Source organism: Dermacentor silvarum, chromosome 5 (genome assembly GCF_013339745.2).
Source record: "Dermacentor silvarum isolate Dsil-2018 chromosome 5, BIME_Dsil_1.4, whole genome shotgun sequence".
Taxonomy (NCBI): Eukaryota; Metazoa; Arthropoda; class Arachnida; order Ixodida; family Ixodidae; genus Dermacentor; species Dermacentor silvarum.
Genome location: NC_051158.1, coordinates 30,878,991 through 30,900,376, shown reverse-complemented (window position 1 = coordinate 30,900,376; position 21,386 = coordinate 30,878,991). Strand labels below are relative to the sequence as shown.

The 21,386-nt window shown below is 44.8% G+C and overlaps 1 protein-coding gene across 1 annotated transcript; it reads left to right on the top strand.

The window, feature by feature from the left end:
- The first annotated feature begins 16,854 nt into the window (after nt 1-16,854).
- Nucleotides 16,855-18,746, top strand: LOC119453221 (dnaJ homolog subfamily C member 9). Its single transcript, XM_037715245.2, has 2 exons — nt 16,855-17,308; nt 18,094-18,746. The coding sequence occupies exons 1-2, from the start codon at nt 16,968-16,970 to the stop codon at nt 18,506-18,508; spliced, it is 756 nt and encodes a 251-aa protein (XP_037571173.1). The 5' UTR covers nt 16,855-16,967; the 3' UTR covers nt 18,509-18,746.
- Nucleotides 18,747-21,386: the final 2,640 nt, after the last annotated feature.

Here is a 21,386-nt window from a genome sequence, read left to right as displayed (position 1 = left end):
ACGGGGTTGACGGCGACGACGAAGCGACGGTTCGCGCTCAGCTCGGGCTCCGGGAGCGGAGAAAGGGAACGCGCACGAGGGAGAGGGGGCGCGGGCGTGTTCGGACCCGGAGTTTTTTCGTCTCTGCGCCGAGACTGCAGCTAAAAACAAGCTCCGGGAGGGATGCAACACGGCCAGAAGAAGCAAGAGCGAGACCGATAAGGAGAAGAGAGAAGGAAGAGGACGAGGAGGAGGGGGAAGGGAGACGGCGAGGGCCGTGACGTCAATGGGACGGCGGAGGTGGTGACGCAGAGAGTGACGTCACCGGGCGTGACGTCGGTGTCGCGTCACGGGGGAACGTGCCGGGCCGTCGATGGCCCTTCACCTCCCTTCCCCACGTTTTATCCCGATGGGGAAGCAACGAAGAGTAATACGACGGGAAGAAGGGATCCTGCTGCCGAAGTTGTAGTGACGGCGGGGATCGGTAGGTAGGAGCATTAACGCTGACTCAGGGTTTGCAATACAGCGACTATAGACGGCGCTACGTGAGAAAACCGGGTGCCAGTTCTTGAGAAAGGCTGCGCTCTCACGCACACGTGTGTGTTTCGGAGTGTGTGTGTGTGTGTGTGTGTTTTTTTTTTTTTGCTTCAAGTGGCGCCGGCATCTTGCTGCAAAGACAGCTGGCGCGCCTGGAGCGATCGACTAGGCCCATCCGAATATTTTGGGGAGATTACGAAACCCTACGGGCCTGTTTCTTCTATGTGAAAATAAGAAATAGCTGGCGTGCTGTTAATTTTTATTGACGTCAGCTCGGATGAACTGTGATATGTCATTTTCAACGAACTTCGATTCATTCGTGACGCTTCAGTTTCGCGCAGGCATGGAAAATCGATATTTAAAACTAATATGGGTTCGCTTTTTCTTGACATCACGGTGCATGACCACAAGAAATTACGGCGCAAGAAAACTACAGAAACGGGAGTGATATTCGGTGAATACATAGCGCGTGTTCTTAGAGTGATTTAGTCAGGGGCGGATCCAGGTTTTTTCTGAGGGGGGGGTCAGCTTCTATCAATGATGATGATGATGATAGTAGCCTTTCTTATTTACCGAAATTCACCGTTTCTGCTCACGATAAAACCGCGTTTTATACGGCTAGAGCAACACCTGTAGCCCACCGTGATGGCTCAGACAGCGTTGCGCTGCTGAGCACGAGATCGCGGGATTCGTGGCGGCCGCATTTCGATGGAGGCGAAATGCAAAAATGCCCGTGTGCTTGCGTTGTAGTGCACGTTAAAGAACCCCAGATGGTCAAAATTAATCCGGAGCCTTCCGCTACGGCGTGCCTCATAATCAGAACTGGTTTTGGCACATAAAACCCCAGAAAGAGGAAGAAGACCTGTAGCGAAACCAGGTATCGGTTTCTCGAGCTTATAGGAAAAGGACGTTACCCAATACAGCCATGTGCTTGGCGGCAGCGCCTGATAATACCGGGTGTTCAAAACTAAGCTTTATGCTTTTCTTAAAATTAGGCACTGGGACGCACACGAAGACCACCTGTGCAAATAAGTTATGTGGCCAGGGGGGCACAAAGTGAGATGATAATTATCGCTGTGAGCAGCCCAATTAACTAAAATTGAACAATTATTTTTTTGTCGACTGCAGTAAGTGGGTATGTTTGTATTGAAAACTTGGAGGCAGTCGTGTTTATTACTGCACTCAATAAAAAGCTAATTATTCAATTTTAGTCAGTTCGGCTGCTGACAGCGATAATTATGATCTCACTTTGTGCCCCCCTTGGCCACATGACTTATTTGCGCAGGTGGTCTTCACGTGCCTCCCAGTGCCTAATTTTAAGAAAACCATAAAGCTTAATTTTGAACACCTGGTATATCTAGCCTGTAATGTTTCTTAAAATAAAATTTGGGATGATCTGTTGCAGGTTCGTTATAAATGCGTAAGCACGGGTCCGTCTTTGGAGTTCTGTTGGGACACCTTGTTTTCTTGAAGGAGATGCTATGTGTTCGGCTGAGACACCGTCGTTTGCTTTGGAGCTACAACGCGGCAACCACTACGCTGGTTGTTCACGATATGCGAATCACCGCGTATGAAGACTCACGAGGCCACCTACAAGTGAAAGATGCGGCGTAGTAGCCGAGAGCGCGAGCCAGCGTCTTCATGTTTTGCTTCCCACGCGACGCCATCCTTTTACACAAGGCGCGCATCTGCTCCCGTTTCTCTAACCACGCGACGCCCCCCTAGGCCCGCGCGCTGGCGTTGGCCGTCACGCTCCGCCACTTCGCAGCCGCTGCTCGAGGCTTCGCCCCGCTCCGCAAGAACGCCCACTCAGATAAACGGATCCGGCTGCTTTGAGCCTCCTATGCTTAATGTATGACAATTAAACTGCGAAGTTACAATAAAAAACTTGTAGCGTACTGCGCTCGTACTGGATATTGTCAACGTCTAACTGTGATCACAAGAGTGCTACAGTTAAAAAAAAGTTGCCCATGCGTAGTTCTTAGTTTAGCTGTTAGTTGTTATTATTTATACAGGGTTTGTCCGAAAAGTAATGTCAGTAATGTCGATTAAAAAGAAACTATTCATCAGATTGGTACAACACAATAAAATGTTTCAAAATAGGCTCCTCCTGCGTCGTTACATGGCTGCTAGCGATATTTCCAACCATCGAAGGCGTCATTGACGGTAGGCCTCCTTAGGAATGCCCTTTATAGCCTTGTTGCAAGCCTCTTCGACTTTGCCAACTGTCGCGAAATGTTGTCCTTTCATGGGAATTTTCAAACGCAGAAAGAAGAAGAAGCATGGGAGAGCCACGTCAGGACAGAAGGGCGGCTGGGGAACCATTGGCATCTTTCAATTGGCCAGGAAGCGGGTCACGAGGAAGGCAGTGCAGGCTGCATGGTGCAGTGTCATGGTGAAGTTTCGAATCACCCCCAATATCAGGCCAGGTGCGATGAATCCTTCGTTTCAGTCGCTTGAGCACTTTTGACCTTTGACTTGATAATTCTGGTCTTCTTGGGGCGAGGAGACGCCGAGTTGTGCCACTTGGCACTTAGCCTTTTTGTTTCGCGGTCGTATTCAAACACCCAACTTTTGTCACCTGTGATGACATTGTGCAAAACGTGGGGGTCACATTCGCACAAGTTCCAAACCTCCTGGCACGTTTCAACTCGGTTCGATTGTTGGTCGTCCATTAACATTTTGCGCGAGATCTTCGCGCACACTTTCGCATCTGAAAATTATTCGTCAAAATCTTGTGAACGGCACTTTTTGGAATGTTTACTGTCTGTGCCACTAAACGGACACTCAAACGAGGGTATGAGTACAAAAGATCTCTCGCGGGCGTCACATTTTCGTCGGTGATGGTCGTTGATGGCGGTACAGCGCGGGCTTCATCGCTGACCTCTTCACAGCCTTCTAAAAAGACCGTGCCCCCGGTAAACTTGATGTTGTGACAAACAATTATCATCAAAAGCTGTCTTTATAATAGGAATAGTTTCCTCTGCAGACTTTGCCGAGTTTCACACAAAACTCGATGGCGGTCCTTTGTTCCAAGGAGCGCTACATTACGGCTTGCACGGTCAATGAAAATGAGTTGACGAAAAAATGCCAGGCCTGCGCGGCACACGCAGCACAGTCACAGCATAAGCTAGAGGAGCGTTACTGCCTAGTAATTTGAGTGAATGCGTCAGGAACGCGCTTGGGACGCCGTCGCGCGTGCAAGCCGACGCGTTCCATCGCCGATGGCTAGCGCCGTTCGGCCCAGCCAAGCGGCGGACAATGCAACTACGGCTGTCACATTCGCTCCCACTGCAACGCGCTCGACGCGGCCTGCTTGGGACTACGTCGCGCGTGCAAGCCGACGCGTTCCATCGCCGGCGGCATCATCGCGACCCGAAACGGCTATTGGAATGAGCCCATAACAGCTTACGCTGTAAAACCTTGTCCTTACTCTCCAGATGGTCGCAGACGACTGAGCGACCGCGCGTGCGTAAGCTAACTTCCCCCTACACCAATCGCAACTGGTCTTAGCGCGCTGCGACTTATAGTCGCTTCACAATATACTCACTGGCACTACTTTTCGGACAAACCCTGTATATGAACACTTCAGCAAGTGATCTCTTTCATCAAGCAGGTTGGTCGCGGAACCGATGACAGCCAATGAGGCAACCGATGACACCCCAAGGGGCAACTAAGTTGATCAGGCGCGAAGGCACTCGCGCGGACATCGGCGTGCTTGGCAAAAGGGAGTTAAGGGACGTCTCCTCGTTCATTCGACGTCACCGACGGGACGAGTAAGGCACCGCCGGCGCCAAGAGGTCGAGGTGTTCATGAGAAAAATAACTACGGCAACTTCGCAACACCACACCCCGACGGAATACAACTAAGCTTGTGAGCGAGCTAGCTTTACTACCACATGGCTGATATCACTGGTACTCGCGAAAAATACTTTTGAAGAATGCTGGTGGCCTCAGTTTTTCGCGACAGGGCCGTCCCCCTGTCAGCGAGGGGCCGATGCGGAAATCTGAGGGGGGGGGTCAGGACATCCGGACATCCCCCCTGGATCCGCGCCTGGATTTAGTACTTAACATCGTGTACAAACGAGAGATTACGAGACGCGAAAAAAAAAAGTTATTAACTAGAACGTCCCTTAGCGGTATGAGAGCACGATGTTGTGCACTGTCACACATATTCTGTTACTAAAGATAGCGCAGATCTGAAACTGTGCGAACAAGCCGAAACCGCGCCTTCACCGTGCGAAGTCGCTAAGCCAGGAACGAAATGACGCGTTCTATTTAGCCCTAATGTGTTCGCGTTTTATTTGTCTACTGCGAACACGAACACAAGTCTGGTAACATTGTGCTGGTTACGGAATGTGCTTTAATCGTAAAGAATTTTGTGTCATTGCGATAAGCATATAAGAATAAGCAGTAAAAGACTGCGATAAAAAGAGCTGTGCAGTTTAGTTCAGCAGAGCGTCCCGACCAATGCCTCCACCAGGTGAATGTCTTCCCCGCACATAGATACTTATTGTGGAGAAGCGCGCTTTCAGGAACCTGAAATGGGAGAAGTTCGAGCGGTGATGCAAAAAAATTGCATGACCGCCCGCCCGGTGGTTGTATTGGTATGGCAGTATTAAAAAAATTATTATTCGGTATTTGTGGCCCCAATCTCGGCGATATATATACTCTGCATGAACTTAATTCAGCGCAGTTAGGCTCCGCCCACAAGACCGCACATGCCAAACGCCTTCTAGACGGCACTAGATAAAAAGATAGCACTTATAGATAGCCAAGACTTGAACACCTTCAGTGTTTGAGTCGGCATGACCGGAGTTTCTGCTGGCGTTTAGGAGGAGGCAGCACCCAGCGTGATGTGTGCGCACGCGTTGAGCCTACAATCAGCTTCGGAGATCAGTAATGTATTTCGGAAAATTTGTTTCAGGAATGTGACTTTTTTTTTCTTTTTTTGCATTTCATTTATTTACCCTAAAGGCATGACATAGGGGGATTACATAGGACGGATAAGTACATGATATGTTTTTAACACAACTTGCAAAGAAGCGTTATTATAATAATCAATCAATCAATCATGTTTATTTAACGTGCCCAGGAACAACCCTAAGGTCTGAGTGCTGGCGCACGGATGCATTACAAACCAAATACAAGACACTCAGAGAAAAATCATTAAAAAATACATGAATAAAAATAAAAATTGTGAAAAGAAGAGAGTACCGACAACAAAGCGCAAAGTAAATACAAAAGAAAAAGGAGGAGAAGGGCACTAGGACAATACATGAAATTATAACACAAGGCAAAGCTCGGAAAAGAACGATGACAAGGATTTATGAAAGATATGGCAAGTTCACGAAAGTAAGCGTTATAAAGATTCTGTATTCTGTGGACAGTTGAGTGTTCGTGATGACAGGCAGGAACATGGAAAGGTCTATGTTCTCTGGTGATCTTGCGTGGGATGCGGAACATGACACAGCTGAGAAGTTCGGGACACGTGAGGTTACCGTGAGGGAGTTTAAAGAGAAATAGAAGGTCAGCGCGATTACGTCGGTCGCGAAGTGAGGGCAATGACAACAATCCAACAGTGCTAGTACAGGGTGCAATGTCCAGGTCTACAAAGCGGTGATTATATATGCTTAGAAACTTTTTCTGGACACGATCTATAATGTCACTGTTGGATCTAGAAGAGCCATTCCAGACGACCGACGCATATTCGAGTTGAGGAAGACAGATGGTTGTGTATAATTTGCGGAACGGTGTAGGAGACTTGAATTCCCTCGATAGTCTGCATACAGAACCAAGAGAGCGCATACCCCGCATTGCAACACGTTTAGTGTGAGCCGAAAAGTGTAAGGTTGCATCAAAAAGTACACCAAGATCATCGATCTCGCAGACCTTACACAACGGCACAGAATCTATAGAATAAGAAAAAGAAATACTTGCTGTTTTGCGTGTGAAAGTCATGACTTTGGTCTTAGCAGCATTCAAGGTAAGGTTATTATCCTTGCACCATTTAGAAAAGGAAAACAGGTCAGACTGCAGGGCGCGACAGTCATCAACAGTGTGAATTTTCTTTAAAATATTGATGTCATTGGCATATAGAAGGAAAGAAGAGTTCCGAATAACAGAAAGAACGTCATTAATAAAAATTTTAAAAAGGAGTGGTCCTAATACTGACCCTTGAGGGACGCTGCTAGTTGCCAAGTAAGAAGAAGATGTTTGGCCATTGACGTTAATATAACACGATCTATCAAGATAAGATCAACTGCGCAAGATATTCACAACTGACGAGTCAACATCAAAGTGCGTAAGCTTGATCAGAAGCAGCGAGTGGCTGACTACATCAAAAGCCTTGCTGAGATCACAGTAAATGGTGTCAACTTGCCCCCTTTGAAGTACCGGCGTGGAGATCTGTGTCATGAAACTTGCGAGATTAGTGATAGTGGAGCGGCCGGTGAGAAATCCATGCTGATTCGGAATGAGCGAATTCTTCACAGTAAAAGACAATATGTTCTGAAGAGCAAGCTCAAAAATCTTGGACGTAGCACAGAGAAGAGAAATTGGGCAATAATTCGACACATCTGATTACATCCAGACTTAAATACAGGAAAAACACGAGCAGTTTTACACATGTGAGGGAAAGTCGAAGTAGTCAAAGAGTTATTAAATATAGATGTCAATACTGGAGCAAATATACTGCCGTAAGCTTTTAGAATTGTGGAGGGGATGCCGTCAGGGCCGCAGGATAGGGAAGGCTTCAAGCGCTTAAGGCATTCGTGGACAAGCTCTTCAACAAACAACACCGCACTAGATGTAGGAACCGTCGTGTGCTGCTGACTGACACCAGCGTTGAAACCTGCATCTTTATATAAGGAAGAGAAATGGGCTGCAAAACAGTCCGCGACTGCTTGGACTTCTGCCCCTCGAGAGTCAAGTAAGCGAAAACCCTCTCCATGTTTATTGGAGCGCTTACGGATATACCTCCAAAATTCCGCCGGCCGGTCGGAGGCGCTTTTTTCCAAGAATGCCATATATGAATCTTGATCCCGCTTATTGAGATGTTTACAGAGAGCCCGAAAAAAGCGGAATTCTTCTCTGTACTCATTAGGCAACGGAATTCTGGATTTTCGGTGTGCGCGATCTTTATGCTTTAGGGCAATTATGAGTTCAGACGAAAACCAGTGGGGATATCTAGAGCGTCTAGGCCTGTACTGGGGAATGTATTTGCGCATACTGCTCAAAACAAGCTCTGTAAACTGATCTACTTGGTCATTAACATTGCTTTTGTCGGTAACCGGTGACCAGTCGGTGGTGGACAAGGAATTATATAAACCAAGATAATCACCACGCTTGAAAGCAAAGCGTGGGGATTATCTCTATATAATAATAATAATAATAATAATAATAATAATAATAATAATAATAATAATAATAATAATAATAATAATAATAATAATAATAATAATAATAATAATAATAATAATAATAATAATAACATTATAATAAGCATACAAACAAAACGAAATTTTTTTAAATGCGTCTAGTAGCACAAATTAGTGATTATACAAATGCAGTAATTGGAAGTAATGAGGCTATACAAATATTATAATACAACAAATACAAGGAAGTAACATAAATCAGTACAATCGCTTAAATAAAGAGGAGAGAAAAAATGGAATTACGAAGGTCTAAAGGTAACTAATGGTTTATAAATGCTTAGCTGTTAACCAAAGCTTTGTTCATAAGGGGTAGTTCGGAGATATGTGATTTAAAATTCGATAATTTTTCAATATATGTTAATGGACTGAGGCAAGGCTTTCCACTCGTTTGTTCAGAATCAGAATCAAGCTTATTAAGTCTACAGCAAAAAACAACCTACTGACTAATATACAGAAGGAAGTCCGAGAGCACTAGGCTGTAGGGGGACCTCCGGTCCAAGGTTACAAAGAAGTGTAGTGGCTAAACTAAAACAGAATTATAACAGCGTAAACGTAGTTGAATTAGAACAGGAAAATAGAAGCAGAAAATATAAAAAATATAAAAAATATAAAATGAGAACTCTAAACAATGAACATTATTCTGAAGAGATGAACATAAATTTAATAATTCAGTAAGACAAAAAAAAAACTATTCTTTTTAAAAAGTACCAAGTGATCAACAGTGTTTGAGATAGGAGCATTCCAAATAGATAAAGCAGAAAAATATGCGGTATGTCGACCATAATTAGTCCGTGTTACAGGTAGTAAAACATTTCCATCTGACGCAAATCTAGTAGGATTAGTGTTAAGAATGAATGAATGATTTAAGGAATGAATGTTTATTTTGACAGAAAATACAAAGAAGGTCTGTCTAAGATGCTGACAAAAAGGCACGAATGCCTTTTTGTCAGTACCCTTTCCCCGTACACAAAACACTCAAGCACACACGATAAGCAAGCTATACATACAATGAATGCACACACCGATAATGGAAGGTACATGCAATATATAACAGCAATGTTGGGTGATATTTGCAGTTTCAAAATAAACAATCATTTCTGAAGCGACAACAAATACATGTTCACTTTTTTTTAATATTCCTATATGGTGATTCGTTTACAATAGTGTGTATGGCAGGATGATGATTTAGAAAATCTGTAACAACGAATGAATGCTTTAGCATGCCGTAGTTTGCCCGTATCTTGCCCTTGTTGTAAGTTATGTGCCTCGTGTTATATTTTATATGTTTCAAAATACCTTTCGCAAGGGGTTTTCTGAAAAAGGCGCTTTCATTAAGCCTGATATCTTGAAATATTACAATGGCTGTGTTTTTTAATAAGATTTTCTTGTGTTAATATGCTATCCTTCTCAAAAAGAGGAGCAGATTGACTTCTGTAGGGCACATTCTCTACGCATCATGCGTTTCTGTAAGGTTAATAAACTATCGATATTACTTTTCGTCGTGGTACCCCAGACAGATAAACAGTACTGGAGGCGTGAATGCACTAGGCTATAATACAACTGCTTCTTCCATCGAGAAGGTTATAGATGCTTCAATTTATTTACAGTGCCGGTGGACCTTGCAATGCTAGTTTTTGTGCTGTCGACATGACTGGACCAGTTCAAGTTTTCTTCAAACGTAACCCCAAGGAACCTATGGCATGTGGAACGTAGGATGACTTCTTCGCGGAATTTTATTACTATGCTATCTATCATCAATACACTTGTTACGAGGCCGAAAAGCAATATATTTTGTCTTTTTAATGTTTTACTCCAACTTATTTACTCTAAGCCACTCTGAAATTTTTATTACTGAGCCAACTATTTGTTTTTTTGCTGGAGAGCACATAGGTTTTCCAGTACACCATACCACCATACGAAATACACTTGATGGTGTGAGATGATTCAATGACTTGAATAGGATAACGACGAGGTGATAGTTAAATAGACTGGAAATTGAGAGTATGACAAAACTACGAAGCAACGATGAGGCACTGCTACGATATGAACCGAACGTTATTATTCCGATATCTTTGTTTTGTGTGTGCTGTATAGGGGACAAATGAGTTAGGTGAGTATTTCCCCATGTCGGATTACAATAGTTAATGTGACTGTGAATAAAGGCAGAGTATAGTGTAATTAAGGTCGGAGTGTTAAAATGATGACGTGCTTTGATTAAGATTCTAATACCATAAGCTAGTTTTATCCCTAAGTGCACAACGTGATTAGTGGTTTTACTTACTTTACTTTACTGCAGCCTTCTCACAGCAATTTGAAGCTGTGGTTTAGCAGCAATGCGTAGCTACGAAACATTCTGCCGCGGAATAGGTTGTGCTGTTTATTTTGACAAGCGTTCAAACTGTTACCTGTAGATACACTGCGCGACTACCTCGTTTGCTGGACGAGGGTTTGCGCCCACAAATAAAATATTTCTTATTAGTAATAACAGCATGGCGTACAGTGCGAATCACACTTGTCGAATGGTCGAGCGACTGGCTGCGGACTGCGTGAGCGTCCGAAGCAGTGGTATAGATGCGGGGTGCTTGTTCTATGCTGCGCATGGTACAAGCATGCGGCATGATCATGCGAGGTCTTATTACAACCTTATGCAGTGTCTTATTTTTTATTTATTTTTATTTTTCGCGAAAGAAGAGGATGAAAACGTTGTTTTTTTCCGGTCTTGTTCGCCCCGTCCTCTGTACGACACACTGACCCGTTACACGGAAAATGCGTCCTCACTAATAGTGGTGGTAGTGTTTTTATGCGATTCCTTTTGGATATTACTGCTTTACAGGGCAAAAAAAAACAATGCCGAAGCACGAGATTCATGTGTATCAAGCTGGTTTACCAACAGCCATCGGCTTCATACAGAAGGCTAACGTAGACATGGCGTAGCCATTTTTAAGTCTACTAGACTTGAAATGTGTGATAGCGGTGCCGGTGGCTGAGGCGAATGTGTTATAACGATCGATTGGTGTTTAGATGTTTCGGTTTTGCATTGCGTTGGCCGTACACAAGCACTCTTATGCTTTAGTTCCCACGCCGAGCGATCCGATAGCGAGGATATTTTCCAATTTACGCTGGCGATTCACAGACGCCGGTTCTCTTCGTCTAGTGAAAACCGATACCGCCTAGATAGTTCACAACACGTACACTCACCGTGACTGATGATGCCAGTCGCATGTTTGCGAAGCCAAGAGAGGTTTCCGCATACTGTAGTTACCGCTCCACCGAAAGGCTACAAAGTGGTTCTTCAATGACCTCGCATGAACTGACGTCACGTAAATTTCACGGAGAACGAGCTAAATCATCTCCAAATCGTTCCACAGCACGCGACGGCAACACATTCAAGCAGCGCACAAGCCGCGGCTCGCACAAGCCAGATAAGAGGAAAGGCTAGTCGCGCGCCCTTTCCTCCTCACCCGACGATAAGGTCTATAGATGGCTTGCACTGACGTCATTGTAGCCGCCACGTTGGTGCACCGAACACGATGATAAGCTGGGTGCGTAACGTCACGTGAAAGCTTTCAATAAGATGGATTGGACTGAAGTGCTCGTTGTCGCCATGTTGGTGCCCCGACACGGTGATAAGGTGGGCGCGTGACGTCACGTGAAGAGTGTCGCGAAAGTGAAACCAAGGTGGTCAAGCCGAGAAAAGTGATCACCGCCCCAGACGTGAAATTCGGCAGCGCACGCGAGCTTATCTGAGGTCAACGAAGCCGACGAAGACAACCGTCACACAGGCAGATTTTTTTTTTTTTTTTTAGATTACGCCGCTCGCGCATGCGCAAGGGGTACAGTTGAGAGCAAAAGTCTGGGGACCGGAGGTACCGCGAAAATTTCCGTTTTTTTTTTTTTTTTTCTTCGCAACCTATTAGCATAATGGCTGAAATGAAGAGTCCTATTCTTGTGCCTGTTTGACCAGCGTTGTGCATTAAGACTATTTCACGTTGCACGGCTGTGCTAGTAGGAATTAATTTTTATTTAATTTCATTTCTTTATTACCTGGTTTCTGTAGAAACATTGTATAAGGATGTTATTGACCTACTTTCCTTCCCTGTTTTTCATACTTGTATTTTCTAAATTTTTTGTGTGTATGAATATATTACTGTGTTCACGATGTCTAAAGCTTAGCCTAGTCAAACATTTTTTTAACCTTGCTTTACCTATCTTGTGAATGCCTGTATTAATATTTATATTGTTTACTCCTGTTCGAACGCTTACTCTGTATCCCCCATTACCCAATGCCTTAAATGGGCCTATGATGTATGTTAAATAAATTACTATTTTTTTTATTTTTTGCTGATGCGGTTATCTCTAAGCTTTTGCTTTCTGCTCTACATTTGTGTCACGCGGTGATCTAGGGCTAGAAGTCGACAGAACGGGCAAATGTCATGGAACATGTTATAACAGCGCGTGTGAGGACGGGACAAAGAAAGAATGCACAGAGGAGAATCGAGAAGACACAGAAAGAATGAACATTGTCCTCTGTGCATTCTTTCTGTTTCCCGTCCACACACGCGCCGTTATAACACGTTCCGTCAAGCCGGCAACCAACCAGCCCATTTAAGTCTCTGAAAAGTAATGAACTTTTATTTCCACTCCATATCCCAGTGCGTGTAAAAAAAAATGCGGCAGTACTAATGTATCTAAGACAGACTCGGAAATCCCTTCTTGATTACAGATGTCACAGGGCGAACGAAGTTTTCAGAATGGCTCACAGGCGCCCTGCCCTCTCTACTAGCAACAAAGAAGCGGAGGCTTTTAAAGGGCATAGACTCCGAGACTCGCACGCCAGCTGGTATCGCACAAATCTCGAAGGCCGCGCATAGGGCTTCCAAACCGCCGGCTGCGTATATCACAGCATTGAGAAATGGCATCTAGTTAAGCGTTCTTTTAAGGCAGAGTCTATTCTCCCGGTAGCCGCGTGAGTCTCTGAAACGAATTTCTCCCGGCACTCAACTTTTATTGGCGCTCGTAAGTCACGTGACAAACTGCCGGGAAAAACTGCCTGCCAGGTGTGCCCTAACATAACCTAACCTAACCTTCCGAGAGCCAATAGGAGGTGAGTGCCGCGGAAGAAATTCGTTTCAGAAGTTCTCCCGATAGACTCTGTCTTCTTTTAAGCTTGTGGTATGTAGTTTGTATATAGCCACTCGCTTCGCGATTTCATCGGTGCCGGTGGCTAGAAGTTCTGAATGTGCACGAACGCGCCAAGTGAACGATCAGTAATTCAGTATAGACTATGTTGCGTATAAACTATGGCCCAAGCGAGCTGGTGGGTAGTTGCGAGCACAGTCGAACCTGAATATATCGAATCTCAAGGGGATCACAAAAAATGTGGTTGATCCCTCTTATATAGGAATCGGTATAGAACACGAAAGTGAAACGTGTCTTCACAGAAGTAGTGTAATGTTTATTGCACATTGATATATAATGTCTATTGGTGTTTTGTGGCTAAAGCGCCCTTAGGCGTTGATGCACCCACGCTGACGCCTGGTGGCACGTCTCCTCCATCACGACTACCAACGTCGATGACCATGAGCAACCGTCGTGCATATGGAAGCTGCACTACGCTGCACACGCTAGCACAACGCGAAAGACGAAGCACGTAACTGACACACTAATACAACGCGCAAGACAAAGCACGTAACTGAATCGTCACCGAGTCAAATCAGCGCGTACAGCGCGTCGTAATTGCAGCCTCCGCGATCAACTTCAGAAACATTTTCAGAGCTAATTGCGGAGGCCACGCTCCGCTGTGCTGAGTACGGTGAACGCCACTACCAACGCCACCTAGGTGGCATTGGTAGTGCTTCTTGATGCCAGCGTCCCTTCGAATGCTGGCATCGAGGCGTCGTAGTGCTGAGACCACCGAAGCGTTCACTGTCGGTGCGCGTTAGTGTCATAATGCAGTACTTCTCTTTTCTGCTCGTAGGCGGCGGCACCGCCCCGAGCAAGAGCGCGGGTACACGGAGGAGTGTTAGATATATAAGGCGCGTCTGTGTAGCTCTCTGCAAATGCGTTTGTGGCGCAATGGGTTAAACGCTCGGCGATCTATCGTCGCGGACCGAGAGGTCGTGGGTTCGATTTCCAAATTTTGCATGTTTGTGGAACTTTTTCTTCTGGTTTCTTTCTTTGTATTATGTTCTATGACGTATTTCCGTGACGGAAATACGTCAGTGAAGTCTTGGTGGACCCCGGCATAAAACACTTTCGTGTTAAAAGGTCGGAAATTCGATATATTAAATAAAGATGTTATACAGAATTTTTCTAATGGATTTTACTGCTATTCGTCATACGCAATAATTCGTTATACCAGGTGTTCAAAATTAGGCTTGGCGGAATTTTTGAAAATCGCCTATGGCAGGTAGCATAATTCTTATCGTTGAACTGGGTTATTCGATCGAAGAGACGGACATTAGTAGCACGAGAAATCGAAACACATATTCAACTAATTAACAATAATTGACTAATGAACTTCTTAGTTCATTAGTCAATTCAACCGGCATAGCAAGGTTGAAGCTTTTAGCGCGCAAGACGAGGACTAGAAGTAGACGCGAAACACACGAACGCTGACTTAATTACAACAGTTTATTTTGAAACATCAGACCATAACGGTATATCGCTCTATCTCGCAAGGAGCTATCGTACTTGCGTGATGACCAAAAAAAAGATTCTTGAGGCTGCGCATGTAAGTCAGCGCTCTTGTTTTTCGTGTCTATACTTATCGTCCTCGTGTTGTAGCGCGCTCTGAAAGCTTTAGTCATGTCACACCAACATGCCCAAGCAGCCACGTTAGTGAACAATGGTAAGTGATATCACCGTTGCAATCACTCGCGGAATGCCACGGGCGAAGGTTGTCGGCCGGAACTCCTCTGTGCACTCTTGTTGTTCCGAGTTCAGGTGTAAGTTCAGTAGCACGGGCCACACGATTCTTCAGCAGCCGTACGTTTATGGTCCTGGCTGCACATTTAGTTGCACTTTCGGTGTGTGCGCGTTACAACTGCATAGGATGGGGGACGAGCCACATGGGGACACGATCGACGCGCCTCTCGTGGCCTCGAAACGTCCTTCCTGTAGAAGACCGTCTTCGGCGGACCCGACAAAGTCACACAGTGTAGGCGGCCTCCTTGTATGCCGTCGAATGGCCTCTCACAATTTGCCTGAGTGTACCTTTTGTTCATTCTTGATTTCTTCAACAACTTTTCGATGAGGCATGACGGGGACCTGGCTTCTCACTTGGTATGCGGAAAGTCAGGTGCTGTGCAGGTGTCTGAGTTGTGAGGTTCGGAACACTTAGCGCATGCATTCGAATTCAGCAATATGCCACTCACGTGCCCGAGTTCGAATACAGTTTAGACACTTAAGTGGCTTTGGGATAAAAGGCCGAACGGCGTGTCGAAAAAATCCCTTTAGATCGGTGTCAACTTCGACGCCGCAAAACGTAGAAACGTACGCTTTTATATGGAACAATCCCTGAACCAATTTAAATTAAATTTGTTGCATTTGAGAGACAAAGTTTAATTACAGAGACTGCAGGAAGTGGGTTTTTATTTATGGCCTCGAATTTTTTTAGAAGAATTGTGGAAAATCGGAAAATGAAAACAAAATAGAAGCGCGATGTTAGCAAACTTGTAACTCTGCACCAGGAACAGATATCACAGTTCAGTAAACGGCGTCTGTTGGAGCATATAAAGCGGACAACTTTAATCGGTATATCAATGTTTATCCAGGGTCCTTGAAGTCTTTCATCAGTAAAGTATTGAAGGACCCTGGTATATCTTACGTGACTTTGTTACAATGTTTACGGGCTTTAGCAAAAGCCTTACTCACATATCAGTGTTTTATTTGGGAGCCACGTATTATGTATAAATTTTGTCAGCTTTAGATGTACTATTATATACAATTTACAGAATTGTGATAGTACTTCTAATTTTTGAAACTTGATAGTTCTTTTTTTATATTGAGATATTTAACAATTTGTGTAAGGAGAGTGACGGCATAAATTGAAATACCACTTCCTACAGTCACTACATCGGTACCTGAGTGCAGGAAATGTGATCAACATCGGTGCATTTGGTTGCCGAGAAAAACGACTATTTTCTCATGTATTTCGATAGGAGCTTCGGGGTAGGAGCTTCATCCTAACGTGGTTTTAATCCAATTCGGACTTCGGACTGAAGTCATGTACGATGTCTGTCGAAACCGCGATTTCTTTTTTTGTTTTTGTCCTAGCTGCTGCTTTTTTTTCTTTCTTTTTTTTTTTTTTTATTATTAGACGGCATTATCTTCGGGATCGGTCTACGAAAACACCGAGATACATGCCATAAACTGTGTTGACTCAGAGGAGAATGCTTGTCATTCAAAGTATGGTCCACAGAATGAAGAAAAACGAAACGAAACGAATTAAAAGATACCATGTTGCTGTCGTCACCAACTCTGAAATGCAGCCCTGAGCAAATAATAAAAACTAATCTCGAAGGCTAAGCTTTGCCGTATTGCAGATAGTGAACATGACATAGCCGCCGTGTTCTAAACGTCACTTACTGTGAGGGGCGCAGGCGAAGGCAAATTCAAAGTTTTTTTTTTTTTTTTGACAAACCAGGCAAGAAACAAAGTCCTATCCAACAAAGAAACTATCCGGACCATAAACGACGAGAACAAGACTAAACTAGTTAACTAGAACAGCTGGTGTCCAAGACCCCACGTCTGGGACGCGTTTCTCCCAAAATCGTTTTGCTGATTCAACCAGCAAAAGCATAGCCTTTAAGATCTGTATTTTAAATCTAGAGGGCGCCACCCTATGAGGCGTGGATTTGGACATCACTTTCTCCACTAAAATCACTTCTCACGCAATCCAATCCATAGCTGATCCGTACTCTTCGCGCCAAAAAGTATCGACGTTTGTCAAACTTCGCTGCTCGCGCACCGTCCTCGAAACCATACCGCATTACGACTCACGCGTCCTCGCAAGATGGGTCTCCTCGCCGACTGCGAAGAGCTGTTCGGCACCTCCGACCTGTACAAGCTTCTCGGCGTGCCCAAAGATGCGTCCGAAGCCGCCGTCAAGAAGGCGTACAGACGCCTGTCGCTGCTCGTCCACCCTGACCGTGCCGACGATGCTCAGAAAGAGGCGGCCACGCGAAAGTTCCAGGTCCTCTCCAAGGCGCACCTGATACTGGGAGACAGTGACAAGAGAGCCGCCTACGACGACACCGGTTGCGTCGACGAGGACGACGACCTGGCCGGCGACCGCGACTGGACCTCCTACTGGCGCGTCTTGTTCCCCAAGATCAACCTCGCCGACGTAGAAGAGTAAGCCCCCCTACGTGTTCATGACGCTTTCTGCTCACGATTTCGTCTCGTGATTATCCTAAAGGCGCTAGTTTTCCTGTGGGAAAATGCATATGAGGCAACAAGCTGTCACTGACTGTGTGTCAACAAAAGAACTCCAGTTTGGACAGCTCGTTTACAGTTTCGAAACTCTGTAGTTCAGTGCACTCAGAATTTTCGCATTGATGCCTGCCTTATCATCTTTTTATTAGCGTGTAAACTGTAAAGTTCATTACTGTAGGGCACGTTTTAGGCCTTTTGCTTTATTATGGATCTTTAGAAATTCCTAAGTGGCATTGTGTGCCCGAAACTCATTTGTACACCTTTTGCGTTCTTTTGCGCTCTCCCTGAAGCCTAGCTGATAGTGTTCCCTAACTTTGAGCGCCCTCTTTCTAAAACTCCGTTTTGGAGGGGGGAGTGGAAAGGGGAAAGGAACGTTTGTTTACGTAGCGTTAAATTCGCTTATATACTCCTTGGAATAAATTTGGAACATAAAAGTGTATGACGAAAATGCGAAATGTGGTGGAATTACTCAGCCTCCCAGTAGTTCAGTCTATAGGTGAAACGTCTGACGTCCCATGCTTTCCTATTAGTATGAATGTCCCCAAGTGAAGATGACTAGATCACTGACTCCATACTGCGCTCATTAAAGGTGCGATTTCACTTAGCAACGCCCATCTTCGTGGGTTGCTCTGCGAGTTCTGTATTGTTGCAACTTATGTTTAAGTTTTTTTCGTTTCAACATCTCTACGTTCATTTCTCAACAGGTACCTCACCAAATACCGGGGCTCCAGTGAAGAGGTGGCTGACCTCAAGAACTGCTACGAGCGCTTCGAGGGCGACTTCAACGCCATCAGCGAATACCTTATCGGCTTCGAAATCGACGACGAGGACCGCTACCGCAACATTTTGAATAAGCTCATCGAGGACGGCCAAGTGAAGGCGTACCCCAAATTCACCGAGGAGACCAAGAGGTCGCGTAACGCGCGGAAGAAACGGTACGTGAAGGAAGCCGAAGAGGCCGAAATCAGGAAGATGGAGCTGGGTTTGGATGGCAGCCAGGAATCGCTGGCAAATGCCATTGCCAAAAGACAGCGATCGAGGGAGGCTGACTTTGGAGACCTGATTGCAAACCTCGAAGCCAAGTACTGTAAGCCAAAGAAGAAGAAGGCATCAAAGTGATGAGTTCTTGCTGTTGTGTTGAGACTCGCAACAGATGCACAAAGCATGTGCACGACAGACTTCCTAACTCTCTCGGTGTTAACCTTGTTTGTGAGCGTGGCCAGTCCATGCTTGGACTGAAGTTTGCTGGTTGAGTAGTACCTATTGTTTTAAAAGACATATATTTCGTGATGTGTTAGTGAGACCCAGTGTTCCGAGCTGTGACCATGGACCGCATATAAATTCATGCATACTTTTACGCATCTGTGGTTGTCTTTTCGTGTGTTGGTTGCTCAAAACGTGCAAAGAAGCAATTCACAAGTTAGATTATTTTGGTGCTCTTCTGAAGTGCCATGTGCAAGAAATAAAAACTGTTTGGCACCCTTTTTCGTAATCATTATATCGGGAAGGCTTGGCAGTTTGCGACATATTATACTTGTTATGGAGCTGTGTGGTGCCGTTCAACTTAAAGCTGCGTAGACAGAACGTTTGAAGCTTTTTCTCGCAGCAGTGGTATGAAAGCTGACATCGTATATTGAGCCACACAAGCTTAATATTACCGTTCTAATGACGAAGAGAGCCCAAATGTTGCTGAGGCCGCTTGGCGCCTGAAGTAAGCAACACCCAAGGATTGGTGTTGCTGCCTTCCTGGCGCTTGGCTGGAACTGCTCGGCTGCTCTGCGCTGGACCCGACGTGACCGAGCTTTCCGCGAACCATCAATAAACTCCCATCGCACGATATTCACTCGATTCTAATGTGCCTATGATTGTACCATGCACCCGATTTTTCACTGTCAGAAATGTAAAATGCAGTGCCTTCATCTTCGACGCGCACCCACACTTCCATACTTAAAAATACAATACCGTTGATCGTTATTTCGTTAAATTTTCACGATAAGAGAGAAATAGTAATTTGTGCTCGCTTGAAAAAAGAAAATATACTGCATCCGAACCACAGCGGACTGGGCATCACTGGTCAAACACCAGTTTTATAAGCGAAGTCCACTGATGATAGACTTTAGGCACTCGCAGGAGCTTCTACCAACCGGAGTGCAGCTAAGCACAACCTTCGAGATTGGAAAGTGGGATTCAAAATGATAGGGTGGCCTTTGGGCACCGCGTATTGCAGTTTTGGTTTTGTGCTCCATTCTAATGCAAAGATAATATTTTAGTGAACTGTTCTAGAAAAAAGAATGTGCACGTTGGTATCCGGTGAATGCAGTAACGCTGTTTCCAAAGTTTTAAAGGTCACTCTATGTAACGAGCGGTATTGCGTTGTGTAGCCAAACTTTCATACCAATGAAGGTCATCGAGAGCACTAGAGATTAACAAGTTCACTGCGACGCGGGTCACGGCAGTTATTCCTGTTGCGCAGCTGTGCAGGGCTTTCCTGCAGTGCGCCAGTGAAGTCTGCAAGAAATTGAAGGAGAGGAAAAATTCTTGTTGCTTCTGATCTGACGTGTCGGGGGCCATCCCTCCACAGCTTGAATTTTCAAAGGAGCACAGCTCCTTGGTGACTCGCCGATAGGTCAAAAACACCCGAGGGATATGACAAGTGACCCGCCAGTGGGTCATCATGCACAGGAATCGGGACTTCAAAAAGTGCTGCCGCAGTGAATGCAATAAAGTGAACTGTGCTCATTCGCTGGTTTCACAGCACTGGCAGTGTTAACAGGGTGCAAAACTCTATTCAATCGTCGCAAACTGTTGGCGGGCACTGTCTGCTGAGAGAGAGAAGCCCTAAAATCCCACAAGGATTTCTAAAATCTATTGTTCGGTTGATGCTGAATTAAGTCTTCACAGAGATCACTCAAGTTTAGGGGTTCATGTGAAGACTGCCGAAACTTTTGCTGATGGCTGCAGACGCTAGGAATTTAGTCTGCGACTTAGCATTAAAAGGAAACTTCTACCTAGGAGCTTGTGTATGAGAATGGTGAAATCATTTTTTCTCAACAAACGTTGCACCGATTTTGATGAAGTCGGTTGCATTTAGAAAGAAAAGTTAAAATATAGTAGAGAAATTAGAAAGTGTAGGAAGTGGATTTTCAATTTACACCGTAATGTTTTTCAGAAAAAAAAATGTCGAAAATTTGAAGCATTGCGTTTACAACTCTAACTCTGCAAATAAAAGATATCACCATTTTGTAAACTGTACCTCCCGTTCATCTGAGGTGGACGAAATTTATGTATCGGACACCGCTCTCGAATATACCACCAATTTGTGAGCAAGACGTGTCTTCATAAAGCCCTCATAAACATTATAACAATTTCACACAAGCTGTAAATACATAAAGCATATTTCCCCGCTTGAAATACTTTAACAGATGCAGTTTACAAAAGTGCAATATCTGATTTTGGCACAGAGTTAGATACTTGTAAACTGCATCCTCCCATTTTTCTTTAAACATATTAATTTTGGAGAATTTTTTAAAACATCATCATCATCATCAGCCTATATTTGTGTCCACTGCAAGACGAAGGCCTCTCCCTGCGATCTCCAATTACCCCTGTCTTGCGCTAGCGTATTCCAACTTGCGCCTGCGAATTTCCTAACTTCATCATCCCACTTGGTTTTCTGCCGTCCTCGACTGCGCTTCCCTTCTCTTGGTATCCATTCTGTAACCCTAATGGTCCACCGGTTCTCCATGCTACGCATTACATGGCCTGCCCAGCTCCATTTCTTCCGCTTAATGTTAACTAAACATCGGCTATCCCCGTTTATTCTCTGATCCACACCGCTCTCTTCCTGTCTCTTAACGTTACTCCTAACATTCTTCGTTCCATCGCTCTTTGTGCGGTCCTTAACTTGTTCTCGAGCTTCTTTGTTAACCTCCAAGTTTCTGCCCGATATGTTAGCACCGGTAGAATGCAATGATTGTACATATGAACTCCTAAATCA

Coding starts and splice junctions, on each gene's coding strand:
- LOC119453221 (XM_037715245.2), top strand. CDS start 16,968: ATGGGTCTCCTCGCCGACTGCGAAGAGCTGTTCGGCACCTCCGACCTG. Junction 17,309..18,093: donor AACCTCGCCGACGTAGAAGA/GTAAGCCCCCCT, acceptor ATTTCTCAACAG/GTACCTCACCAAATACCGGG.